The sequence below is a fragment of the Octopus bimaculoides genome, chromosome 19 (assembly GCF_001194135.2).
Source record: "Octopus bimaculoides isolate UCB-OBI-ISO-001 chromosome 19, ASM119413v2, whole genome shotgun sequence".
Classification (NCBI taxonomy): Eukaryota; Metazoa; Mollusca; class Cephalopoda; order Octopoda; family Octopodidae; genus Octopus; species Octopus bimaculoides.
Window position 1 is genome coordinate 54,483,772 of NC_068999.1, and position 13,414 is coordinate 54,497,185.

Here is a 13,414-nt window from a genome sequence, read left to right on the forward strand (position 1 = left end):
GTATTTCTGATTGACTCTGCTTTTTATGAGACTGGCTATTTCTGGTGTGTAATTGGGGTTATATTTTTCTTCGCTGTGTGGCTAAGAAGCTTCCTAGTCATGTAGTCTTGGGTCCAATCCTACTGCATGTACCTTAGGTAAATGTCTTTTACTATAGCTCTGGGCCAACCAAAGCCTCATGAGTGGATTTTGTAGATGGAAACTGAAAGAAGCCCATCGTTTGTGTGTGTGTGTATCTTTGTCTAGACATCATTTAATGGTTGTAAATGAGCATTGCCATATAAGCAATGCCGTTTACTTTCAGTTTTCTCTGAAAAACATGTCTGGCCATGGGGAAATATTACCTTGTTTAGAAATGGGTGAGGGTTGGCAACAGGAAAGGCATCTGGCTGTAAACGATCTTCCTCAACAAACTCTGTCTGACCCATGGAAGCATGAAAAAGCGGGTGTTAAATGATGCATGTACTGCAGTGTCTATATCAGTGATTGTGTTGCTGTTTAACCCTCATAACCTTGGTTCTGTTTCCTGATGAACTCCTTCCGTTGTGATTTTTTTCTATTTAAAGTTTGTAAAAACATTTTTACTTTCCTCATTTATCTGCAAGTGTGTTGTAATGATAATTGGTAGGTGGTCCAAGGAGAGTTAGGAAATATTTGTCTCGTGGTTGTTATAGCTAAGTGTGTGGAAGCAGCAGCAGCTTTATTGTTGAGTTGTAGTTGGCTTGGTGAGGTTGTGTGTTGGTGTGAATTCTTTAGAATATAAAGAGTTCAGATGTGATGCTACTGTACCACATCTTTTCCATGTTTGCATGGATCAGATGGAATTTGTTGAGACATTTTCTACAGCTGGATGCCCTTCCTGTTTCCAAGCAAGCTAATATTTTCTCATAATTTTGATATGTATTTCAAGAAGACTAGAAATGAACAACCCCGCTTGAATGATGATGATGATGCTCATTTACAATCATCACATGATGTCTAGACAAGAGTACACACACACATGCATCTCTATCTTTCTATATGTATAAACATGATGGGTTTATTTTTCCATTTGTCTACCAAATCCACTCACAAGGCCTTGGTTAGCCTGGGGCTATAGTAAGAAATACCCAACGTGTCACCCAATGGGACCGAATACAAAACCGCTTGGTTGGGGAGCCATCTTCTTAACTACACAGCCATGCTTTGCTCTTTGCTCACGAAAGTTGTTTCTATTTATATACAGAATGCACATCAATATATATAACCAAACCAGCTCTGTTGTTTGGTCTTGAGTGTAACTTGGGATACTGGGAGTTTGATCAGGTATTCAGAAGGTATCCTGAGTGATTGCTGTGCCAGTGTTGCAAGTGATTATGAAATCTTTTAGTTCCATAAATGTGTTTTTAATGTTGTACTGGAAAAGGTTGTGTTTTTCTGCTGCATTTAGAAAGTTTGCTTTTGAGTGAAAGCTTTAACCCTTTCGTTACTGTATTTCTGACCAAAATACACTCTTCATGAGTTTCAATTAAATTCTATAATAATCATGAATTTAGACTAGTTTCATTAAGCAACTGTAACTTTTTTTACTCATCAACATATTAATGTGATATTTGGAACATAATTAAAGAAAGGGCCCTTAATCAATTTTATTGCATAACCTTTGTCTCAAAATGACTCTAATTACAGGTAAATCCAGGTAAACTAAGCAAAATGTAAAAATATTAAAATTTTGTTTAAACATACCATAGAAAATGAATCATCAGCTAATATTCAATTAGGTATGCAACAAAATTTTGATATAGAAGAATTGTGCACATCACTAGATTATCAGTAGAATTTAAAGCATGGAAGAACAGGTGTACCATAAAGGTGAAATAAACTGAAATATTGGAATTTGTTTTTGAAGAAAACTAGAAAATTAAATATATCAACTAAATGAAATATACTCACACACATGCATGAATAAACAGGAACATATATAACGAAGATTTACAATAGAAATTAAATCAAACTCGTCATTCACCTTACAGGTAAATTAAAATTACAAGTAAATAAAAAGTAAAACGAAGTAAATTTGAAAAATATTTATGCAATTTAATCATACATATATTCACAATATTTCTATCATGGAAAGTTGTAAAACGTCCCACTCTACATACTGCAACCTTGCAGTATGCACATTGGAAAGACGTTTCAACTGGCCACCCACTGAGAATTTTTCTTTGTTGATAGACATTCACAGCACTGCTTTTTGCGACCCCTGATTTTTTCTAATTTATGGAGATCAACTGAACTCAGAGGGATATCTCTCTGGCAGGCTTTGCTTTTCCTTCCTGTAGTTATTTTTTTGGAGGAATAACCTGCCCTCAATTGCGTTGCTACATCTGCTCAGAACTGCAGATGGTTGCACTGCTTGTGAGCCCCTCTTGATTTGGTATGTAATATAAATGCATTTACAATGCTCATATTTACTATACACCAAACCAGGTATCGCCACCATTTATTATCCGGTCTACCAACCAGATAATAACTCCTCATGTGGTTCAGCCGATCCACACCACCCATGTACCTGCTATAACCAAGGTTCACAAACAGGGTGCCATTTTCATCTACACATGGTTGAGCACTGGTAGATAGAAAATTCATCTGCCTTTTATCTCGCTAGCAGATTTCCTTTCTGCTGTTGGATTATTTCACCTCTTTCTTTCAATTTTGCTTTTCTTATATCCAACGGCAGCCCTTTTCTGCCAGCAATTACTGTAGCCCACGTATTCGTTGTCACAGTTTCTAAATACACCACAAGTTTGACCGAACTGAAAAATAGGTCAAAAAATAATATACAGCATTGGTTATGGTATGGAATTGATAAATTCCAGACCACATCGTACCCTAGGCCATGCTGACTAACATTGTTGTCTCTTTTCCCTGCATAAAAACTAAATTCACAGCAGTACTCACAAACTTTGATTGTCCATTTCATGGGCTTTCCTAGCATATACTGTTTGTTTACATTCTGCATAACAGTTTGTTTCCACAGTGATTGCTTCAAACAAGCATACTGGAAAAAATGAGGAAAAAAAAAGTCTAACGGTTTCGCTTTCCTGAGAAAGACTATGGGTAGACCCCGTCTCCTCAGAAAAATTGTTAATAAAAACATTTAAAAACTTTTTACTCCATTCCGATGTAAAATAGTCTTCGCTGTTGCCACTTTCAGTTTCTTCAGAATCACTGCTTTCGGATACAGAAATATCCGATTCATTCTTGTACACCATGTGCTTTTGTATCTCATTCATTCTTTTTCTCGATATCTCCATATCTTCTGCTGAAAAACCTTCAAATTCAGAATCACTGCTTGATAGCACGAAACTCCTATTCATTTTCAAAGTTGAAAAAAAAATCAGCATCGGAAAAATGTGGAAAAAAAATCTCCCAAAATTCACTAAGTTCAGATATCACGTTAAACAATGTTGGATTACTATAACTCAACTATTTACAAAGTGAAATCGTGTATTCACGAATGTACTAATGAGATTTGTGTTCAAATTCACATCTAAATAACAATGGGTCCTCTTGGCTGGGTTGGTCTTATAAACTGGTTTGTATCGAAAGGGTTAATGGATTCTATGCAGTCCTGTGATGTTCAGGAGATAACAAGGGTACTTATCTCTTTCATTGCAGTTCATGTCATTGTTATTTTCCCTGTAAAGTCTTGTATTTTTTCCAGAGTGTTTTTTAATCATGTTTATGTAAATAATTTTGTATTCTTTGTAAGACACCGTTTTAGCAGGTGCAAACCTTCTAATCAGAAGCCTGCTTCAAACAGGGCTGATTTGGTGGCAGGGGAGTAAAAATAACTATATTTTTTTACTTGAAGAAAACTACTTACATTAATCCTATCTTCCCTGTCGTTTTTAATATTACTTTGCTTGGAAACATTTGAGGGTTGGTGACAGGAAGGGCCTCAATAAACTCTGTGCAATTCATGCAAGCATGTATTCGAGTGGATGTTGAAATAATGATAGATTCTATCAGTGTCCAGTTTCCCAGCCAAGACTTGTTCCATTTCTTTCTTGTTAATGCCAGACTATACAAAACATTAGTTCTTTCCCCTCTATCTCTTTAGTGTTTCTGCTAATGAGAATTGTAAAAACATGAAATTTTCCATTCTACACTTTCTGCAGTGAATTGGCTGAATTATTAGTGATGGATAGAATGGTTTGTGTTACTTGTTTAGATTCTCTGCTATCTGAGTTGAACTTTGCCTTTCATCCATTGAAGGTTGATAAAAAAGTACAACTTCAAGCTGATGGATTGATGGAACTGGATGAATGTTGAAATGAATGCTTTGTGGCACTTCTGAGTTCAATTTCTGCTATGGCTTACACAGGTAGTAGACATACTGTGTTGCTCAGGTTAATACTGCTTCCTGGCACCTTGAGTACCTTTAACAAAGTCTACTCTATTGCAAGCTTTTGAGTCTCTGTAAAAGATCATGGGCACTATCTTTCCCTCTGACCAAAAGATAAAAATAGAAAAAATATATAATCGATTAAATTTTTTACTTTAATAATTAGAAAGAAAAAAAAACCACTACTATATTGCTTTTTTGTTCTTCTTTAGTCTGTAGGTACTCCAGCCCTGCATGGGAAAGATGAGAGAGTGTTGGATAGTGAGCAGAACATTTCAGTGATGGTCAACAAAGTTGAGGAAAGTGGAATGATTGATGATATTACTGGCTGCAATTCTCTTCAGCCAGTAGTGGTCATTGAAGACCATTCAGAGATAAGGAAGACCAGTTCTAACAGTCACTCACTGGAAACAGACTCTTTGGTAGCTGAAAGTAGTCAGTTGAAAGATGATGATTTCAATAGAACTTTTGAAGCTGCTGACACCCCAGATAGTCCCACCTGGTCAGCAGATGCTACCTCTCCTACATTGAACTGCAACAATGTACCCAAACCCAACACATTGTCCTTCATCAAAACCCCTTTAAAACAGTTTAATTCGTTTGGCATAAAAGATTCTGAGCGTCGAATATTGTTTGAGAAGAAACTGAATGTGAATAAAAAAGATGTTGGAAGAAGCCGCATTTCAAGTGTTCATTCGAAACTGAAGCCAAACGTGAAACCCGATCCGAACTCTAAATCTGCAAAGCTAGATTTGTATTTCAGTAGAAAAGACACTAACCACCATTCCGGCAACTATTTCGATGATGCTAAAGATCTCACAGAAGAACAGGACAGATTGTTTGCATTAGCACTCCAGAAACAATATGATCTAGAATTCAAACTTTCTGCAACAGTAAACCGTTCCAAAGGTACATCAGACGGATACAAGTTGAGGGCAAAGAATGAAACATCAACCAATGACAAACGCAAAAGGAGCTCAAGCAATGAGAGAGTCTCCAAGAAAGCAAAAACTTAAAAACAATTTTTTAAAAAAAACGGAAGAAATGAGTGAACATTAGCTTAAGTACTTGGGCATGTCTCAGGAAGAGCTCACAATTGGTGGATGACAGCACTGATTAAAAAAAAATCAACTGAAGAGTTTTCTTCACTTCCACATTGCAAACTAGATTGGCCAAATTTAGCTGATTTCCAAAAGAAAAAAAAAATTTTTTTTTTGCACTTTTATTCCATCTTCCAGAAGAATGAAATTGACAGAAACAACAATAAAATGTTATATTTTGTATTTATTTCTTAAGAAATGTCACGTTTGTATTTCTATTTTATTTTATTTTATTATTTTTTCTGGTAATTTGAATGAAGGAACTTACATAACCTCTCTTTTCAAACAGTTATGCATTGTAGGCTCAACAAACAGGAAAGCTGAATATTGTTATCTTCAATACAAAAGATGTCTTCTGTTTGACAATTTGTTTAATTCTGTGTTCTTTATATCACCCACCTCCATTCACCAAATCCCTACTATTACTCCAACCCCAATCCCTACTATTTATCATTACTCTAGAGTTGAACAAAACTCCTACTGTCAACATCTGTGTAATGTTTCAAACTAATTTTCCTCTTGTTTGTAAGACAGGGTAAACAGAAATTTTTATGTACCTGAAACAGTCATCTTAAAAAAAACACCTCCCATTTGTAATCTCTTCTCTTTAGTTTCTTAGTAATAAGTTAGAAACTATAGGTAGTTAAAATCTGGATGTTTTTGTAAACTGGCATTTCCCATAAAAATGAAATATTTCTAAACTGGAGTTAAAGCAAAAATGGAATAGTATTACCTACTATATGATGTCTACTGTATACAACAGAGTCAAGATTTGTTTATTACATCCAACTAACCTTAATATAGGCCCAGAGACTTCTAGCCTGAAGATGATGAGACCCCAGTATTACTTTAGGAGTTTTATCTAATCAGTTGTGATCCTGCCTACCCTTTTATAAGTTTCCAGCCCTATGCAACAAAAAGCACCAATGACAGACTGTTCTCACAATACACTCACATAGCTGATGAACTGCAATAAACGAAAACAGCAATGATGACTAAATGAGATGATTTGTTGACACAACTAATGAAAAATCTTTAATCTGAGTCTGGTGGAGCTTCAACAAAGGCTTTCAGCATGCTATCCACTTGCATCATCTGTAAGAAAAGTTAAAAATTAACAATTTAGTGTTTAAAAGGTTCAGTTATACAGATAATAGTTTTAAAGTATTTAATACTTCACTATTAATGCTAATACAGACAGCTATCACACTAGTTATCTATAATATAAGAGAGTTAGTCTCTGATGAAAGATGCTATATCAATTAGGTTTAGTCAATACCCACTTCCTCTACTTCCATCTCTCTCATTGCTATTATGCAAAAGTGTAGTAAGTTCAAAATGTTGCTTTTTCAGAAAACGAAAAAATAGTTTCACCATTCCATAGCACACTGTTGCCTACATTTTGACAATTTTTGATATCTTGGCATCTGAAGCAGCTGGAGATACGATAGTTTGACCAAAAGAACCAGCTATTGCAAGCAGACATAAATATTGAAAAACATACATTTGGCCAAACTTGGACATACAACAGTTTAACATAATAGCAATGATATATATATATATATATGTGTATGTATGCACATTTTCTTCATTTTCTGGAGTTATACATCATACAGATTAGAGCAAACGAGATTTCTAAATTGCAATTTTTCTTTCATCATTTTAGCCCTATCTTTTTTAATAATCATATTTTACTTATTTTGCTTTGGAAAATAACTAGCGTTCCAGTTGATCTCATCAGCAAAACAATCTGCTTGTGAAATTAACATGCACGCGGCTAAGCACACAACAGACACGCATACTCTTAGCATAGTTCTCAAGTTTTCAAACAGGGGAGATAAGCACCTCTCTGAAACTAGGCTCTGGATGCTGGCTGGAGGTGCTTATCTCCCCTGTTTGAAAACAAGGATACAGTATGCTTGTGTCATTTAGCCAACTGGAAATGGTCTTTCCTGGGACTGTCACATTAAGTTGGTAACAAACCATTACTTTTTATATATATATAGTTATCGTTTTTTTGGTTGTGTGTATGTGTTTATGTCTTCAACAAATAGACAATGCAACACAGACTTTGAACAAATTATGAATGTATATGCATGATTAAAAAGTTTTTTTAACTGGCAGAGCATCGTGTTAATTGAAAGGAATGTAACTGGCCTCGTTAGTTTCTTCACTTGCCTCCTCAGCACTGTTTTCTTCTTCTGCAGAATCTTCACCACACTCTACATACTGTATTGGATAGAAAGATTGTTTTAGCCAACATTAAATAAACTGTATTGGAACTTGGCAACCTAGCAGAGACAACACAGATAACCTAAGTCAGCAGGTGACAGGAATTTTAGCAAGCGGGGTCACTAATTCATAGTCTGGTTCTGTGATGATGGTCAGTACACTTGACCATCAACAATCCAACCCACTAGCAGTAAGTAGGTACCACTGTATGTATCTCAGTGTACTACATCCATGACCAACACAACAATCAACAGTCTAGTCTATCTGTATAGGCACCAGGCTTACTGTGAAGGCAGGTGGCTCAGTGGTTAGAGTATTCAGCTGATGATCGTAAGGTCATGAGTATGGTGTATGATTCACAACTGTGAAAAAACAAAAGCCCCTACACAAAACTCCATTAATAATCATTCGTAGGGAAACCAGAGACAAATACCACTCCAGGGGAAGGAGAGGATCCTGAGAGGGAGAGAAAAAAATTACTGCAGTAACAGATGGAAGGAAGATATAACACAGCAGTGTGTTCAGTTACTCAAGGCTTCCTTATCACTGGGGCGTGTGTATATAGTTACACATCACATGTAAAAAAGGGTTGTTTTTAATGATTTATGGCTTAGAGGGTTTAAGGGCCCATGTAGGACTAGCATATTCCATGGGAGAAGATTGAAATGCTTTAAGGTTGATAACCTTATTTCATGTGTGATGGTGGTGGTGGCTGGAGTAGAACGAAGAGTAGATTGTTAGAATAGCAGAGTGAAGGGTCAGCTGGAGTATCAGAGAGAGTAGTGGAGCATTGAGTGAAATGCTGTGGGGTACTTTGTTTGCCTTTAGAGTTTTGAGTTCAAATCCTGCCTGTGTTGTCTTTCATTCTTCAGGAAATACGGGTAGAAGTGTCAATTGAAACACCCACCCCACATGCTGTGCCAATGTAAAGTAAACTCCTAATTAAACAACAACAACAACAGCAGCAGCAGCTTTATTACCTGAATATCAGAGTCTGAGTGAATGGGTTCAGCAGAGTTTGACTCTGATGGCGGTTCACTGACAACGTCATCCATAGCGTCACCCCTGGCAGAGATTGGGTCCATATGGATCACTTCCGATGGTGCTGCCATTTGTGGCATGGAGGTGGAGGCTTGAGAAGAACTGGCTCCCTGGAAGAGAGAGAGATCCCACATAAATCAGAGAGAATAAAATCGGCATCAGTGGTGAGACAAGGGGCCACCTATGAAATGGCAGAACCTTGAAGTTTTGATTTCCTACTGAGAGAAATGAACTAATGTGGAGAAACAATTGGAATGGAAGGATAAACAGCAAAGTTGATGTCAGTGAGAGGGAAGGGATTAATCAGTTATATATGCTGTGGCTGATGCCAGTGTCATCTAACTAGCACCTGTGCCATTGGCACGTGAAAAGCATCTTTCGAGTGTTGGGCCCCACAAAGACAATGTGGCCGATGCTGGTGTCGTGTAACTAGCACTCATGCTGGTGGCTCATAAAAAGCACATTTCGAGCATTGCGCCTCATGGAGGTAAATACAAATTACAGAGACCTTTGGCAATATGCCGTGCTTCACAAGAAGACCCACCAAGCCAAGTGAAATCGTAGTTGTGGCAAACACTGGTGTTACACAACTGGAACCCGTGCCCATGGCATGTAAAAGCATCCATTACACTCTCAGAGTGGTTGGCATTAGGAAAGGCATTCAGCACTCAACTGCTAAGCTCTTTCTCAACTCCTCATCAAACCCATGCCAGCATGGAAAAGCAAACATAAAATGAATGAACATATGTGTCTTTCTCTCACTGATGTAGAAGACGGGCAGTGACAAGGACCCACACAAGCCCACTCAAACTAATGAGGTTGATGTGGTTCGTTAAGCCTGAACATCATCTGCAAAACCACCACGGGTAGGGAAAACCCAGCCAAAGACATCCAGGAGTCAGGTGACGGTATTAACCTAGGCCTGCAAAAATATGTCAACTGAATCAGAAAATAATTCAAAGTACTTCTGAAATCCTTACAGCTGAACATCAATTTTGCCACCTTTAGAAGGTCCTTTTTTGGGGGTGTGGAGGGGAGAAGAGTAGAAACTTATATAAAGCAAGCCAGTCAAATGCAGCCTGGAAACTATAACCTATGTACAAGTAAGTTAATCAAATGCTGCTTGTAAATTAGCAAAGCAATCTATAAGCTGACACTCCAGGGACAGTTTTCTATTGACATTATTTTCTGAATTAGATTTAACAACCTGGTTGCCACCCTGTTGCAGCAAGTATTGAACGAGCCAAATATTGAACAAGTTAACAAGGTCAAAGATCCAATGTAAAGTGCGAATATGTCCTGGATAATCTTTGTACTTCTGCAATTAGGTGCAGACCAACTTGGTTATTGAGGCATGAAAGACATCATCTTGATGCTGGTGTCTTTCATGCCAGCTGACACTGTCCTTGTATGTTACGGTGCAAACAAGGCTGTGCATTGGCAAAAGCTCTTCCTTGTATAAGGAGAAAGGTAATATGTTCAGTGTTGTATTATATTAACAATTGTGGAGCAAACATCAGCGAAAAAAATCTAAAGAATAAAAAAAGTGCCTTTCTTGAAATATTTATTCTACTCCAAATCAGACACTCCCCTCTTAATCTTGCTGTCCGAAATGCAGCAAACTTATGACTAGTCTATTGGTAACTTGTAATTAACGATGCTACTCCTTACTAATTGCAATATAAAATAAAGTATTTTCTCATTACATTTTAATTTTGTAGACCACTTCAAACACAATTCATGTAATTTTAAGATTTCTAAGATGAAAACAGACTAGCAATGATGAATTACAAAGAAATGATGTTATCAAAATTCAAATTTCAAATACAAACATAAAAACGTGTGTGGCATGTGCTATGTCAATTTTCCCACTGACCTCGTCAAAAGAGATAGTCTTCTTAAAGCTGTCTGTGTTCGATTGGCTGAGAGAGAGGGTAGGCAAGTAAGCGAGAGATTCTGAACTAACATTTGTCTGTTTTTGTTGTGTTCCGCCAAATTCTGTTTGTAGTGGGAAGCTGTTGAATGATGCCTGTCTAGGTTCCGATTCAGGAAGGTTTTCCATCATCCACATACTTGGTCGACTAGAACTGATTTTGACAGTTTCGGACTGTGGCTGTGTTGATACAGTCTGGAACATGACAGAGCGGCAAGCAATAGCTATGAACTCAAAACTACTCATGGCTTCTTGACAATAACTGGAAACCTGTAAAAGAACATAACAGAATAACTAAAATCTGAACATATATATATATGTATAAGACATCACAAACATTAATTCAAGACAGAAAAGTACAACGGCTCATGGACAAGGCTTGAACTAAATATCTAATCATGTCCATATTATCTATAACAACAAATTGTAGACTTTCCTGTCATAGACGACTGATGGGAGTTGTGCAATTTCTTGCAGAACCCACACTCCTGATGATTTGCTTATGCTGTACATTAGCTCACTGCTTTCAAATTTACATGGTGGTGGTAATGATGGAAATAATGGCAGTGTTAATAATGATAGTAGGTGACTGTGAGGGGAGTTGTTGCTGTTTAACCCTAGGCCAGTCCTGATCAAATAGACCAATGATCAGAGAGATTCTAGCTACGACCACCACATGCCAGATGTCAAAGTGATTGAATAGCAACATGAAACAAAATGTTTTCTCAAGAGCACAACACACTGCCTGGTCTGGGTATGAAGGCCACAACTGCAAGATCATGAGTACGACACCCTAACCACTAGCTATGTGTCCTCACTACAACAACAACAAATACTACCTGCCATTCCACCTTCTTAAAAAAATTACAAAAAAAACCCTTTCTTTTTTCAGCTATAGATACATGGTCTCAATCCAGTGAGTGGGACCTCTTTTGCTTTCCTCTCTTATACTATCTACTATCACTTAAAAATCAATTAATCCATAATTTGAAGAGATGTAGCAATGTGGAGTCAGTTGTCATAGCAGAATAGATGTAGTGAATTGTGTGATACAAGTTATCACAAAATACATGTAGCACTTGCAGAAAGTAGGATTGTAAGGAATCTTGCAGTGTTTATGCTTTTATAAGATTATTAAAGCAGAAAATAAAGCTGTTTGACCAAGACCTGAAAGCACAGTGTGGATATGATCTGACTGCAGAATGTGATGGTGGTGATGATGATTACGATAACGATGGAAATAATGATAGTGTTTATGATTGTCACAGTTGTTGCTGTTTAATTCTAGGTCAGCCCTGATCAAACAGACCAATGAACAAAGAGATTCTAGCTATGACCACCCGTCGTTTTTTCTTTCAGACAGTGTACTTCAGACTATTCAATGCGTTTGTCTTTGGGAGATGGTCAGAAGTGATTTGACGGAAATTCAACTGTTACTTCTAACAAGTCAAAGAACCATGTAACCTCCTTCAATGGTTTGTGTTGTTGATGATGATGATGATGACAATGGTGTTGATAATGTAAGACTTACCTCTAAATCAGTGTCTTCCTGCGATGCTCGGTTCAACAGGGACATAATAGCAGCTATGGGAGGACTGTAGTAGGCATGACGGACTGTACCCAGAGCCACTAAACAGTGGTATTGCTCTTTCCGACGCTTACCAGTCATTTGGTGTGGAAACTGCTGCAGGAGTGAAGTCTCGATGCATTGCAACAACGATACCTGAATGTCCTGGATGAAAAGGGGAAAGAGTCACCATCACCTTGTTGGTAATTCATTAAAAAAATCATGACCGCCATGTTTGTTGGTAGTTGCTGTTATATACCAGTGTACAAGACATACTTTTTTCAGTGTCACATAAAAGCACTCATGCTGGTGCCATGTTAAAAGCACTCAGCACACACTGTAAAGTGGTTGGTGTTAGGAGGGGCATCCAGCCATAGAAACCAAGGCAAATAAGACTGGAACCTGGTGCAGCTCCCCTGCTTGCCAGCTCTAGTCAAACTGTCCAACCCATGCCAGCATGGAAAACAGACGTCAAAGGATCATGATATAACAAAAAATTGCCATGCGTCTGATGCAATCATATTATGGATGCTATACTGAACATATGATGAAACATTAAATTTCTTTTTACTACAAAATATACTTTTAAAGTAGGTGTACATCTTATATGCTGGCAAATACGGTAATTAAAACTAAAACCAATATCATGTTGATAATTGAAAATGGAATAAAAAAGTGAAAAGTAAAAATTTCTATAACGAATTTTTATACTCAAGAGAATCCACAGTGGTTTGAATGAAAGATATAACATAATGCCTGGATTATTAACACATTCATCTGGTCCTTGGGTGTTGCTGGCTTTGAACAGTGGTCCTAACACACGAGCAGGTCCTTGGGTTGCCTTTAGCAGAACTTATTTTACTATATTTTGATCAAGTCACTATTGTAAAGACTATTGCAGTGATTGCCTGGAGGACTATGATAAATAAGAGGGGGCTGAGGACGGAACCTTGGTGGACCCCTACCTCGACCCGGAATTCATTGCTGTACTCATTTCCAACCCTCACCTTACTGGCAGCATCTCTGTACATGGCTCGCACAGCTCTCACTAACCATTCTTCTATCCCAAGTTTCCTCATTGACCACCAGATAAGGGATCGGGGGACCCTGTCAAAGGCTTTCTCCATGTCAACGAAAGCCAGGTACAGAGG

The 13,414-nt window shown here is 37.5% G+C and overlaps 2 protein-coding genes across 4 annotated transcripts in view; one reads left to right on the top strand and one right to left on the bottom strand.

The window, feature by feature from the left end:
* LOC106875412 (E3 ubiquitin-protein ligase rnf168) overlaps positions 1-5,689 on the top strand; it is a 13,363-nt gene extending 7,674 nt beyond the window's left edge. Inside the window, exon 4 of the mRNA XM_014923531.2 lies at positions 4,603-5,689. Within this exon, the coding sequence (XP_014779017.1) occupies positions 4,603-5,406 (804 nt within the window). The 3' untranslated portion in view covers positions 5,407-5,689. The remainder of the gene's footprint in view (positions 1-4,602) is intronic.
* The window catches only part of LOC106875411 (uncharacterized), a 29,857-nt gene continuing 22,099 nt past the window's right edge, over positions 5,657-13,414 (bottom strand). For 2 of the 3 annotated variants that reach the window (XM_014923529.2, XM_014923528.2), the window contains exons 15-19: positions 12,228-12,428; positions 10,640-10,966; positions 8,703-8,873; positions 7,648-7,719; positions 5,657-6,585 (exon numbers count right to left, since the gene is read on the bottom strand). In XM_014923529.2, coding sequence (XP_014779015.2) covers positions 6,526-6,585; positions 7,648-7,719; positions 8,703-8,873; positions 10,640-10,966; positions 12,228-12,428 — 831 coding nt within the window. In that variant the 3' untranslated portion in view covers positions 5,657-6,525. The remainder of the gene's footprint in view (positions 6,586-7,647; positions 7,720-8,702; positions 8,874-10,639; positions 10,967-12,227; positions 12,429-13,414) is intronic. The other variant, XM_014923530.2, reaches the window with a different exon arrangement.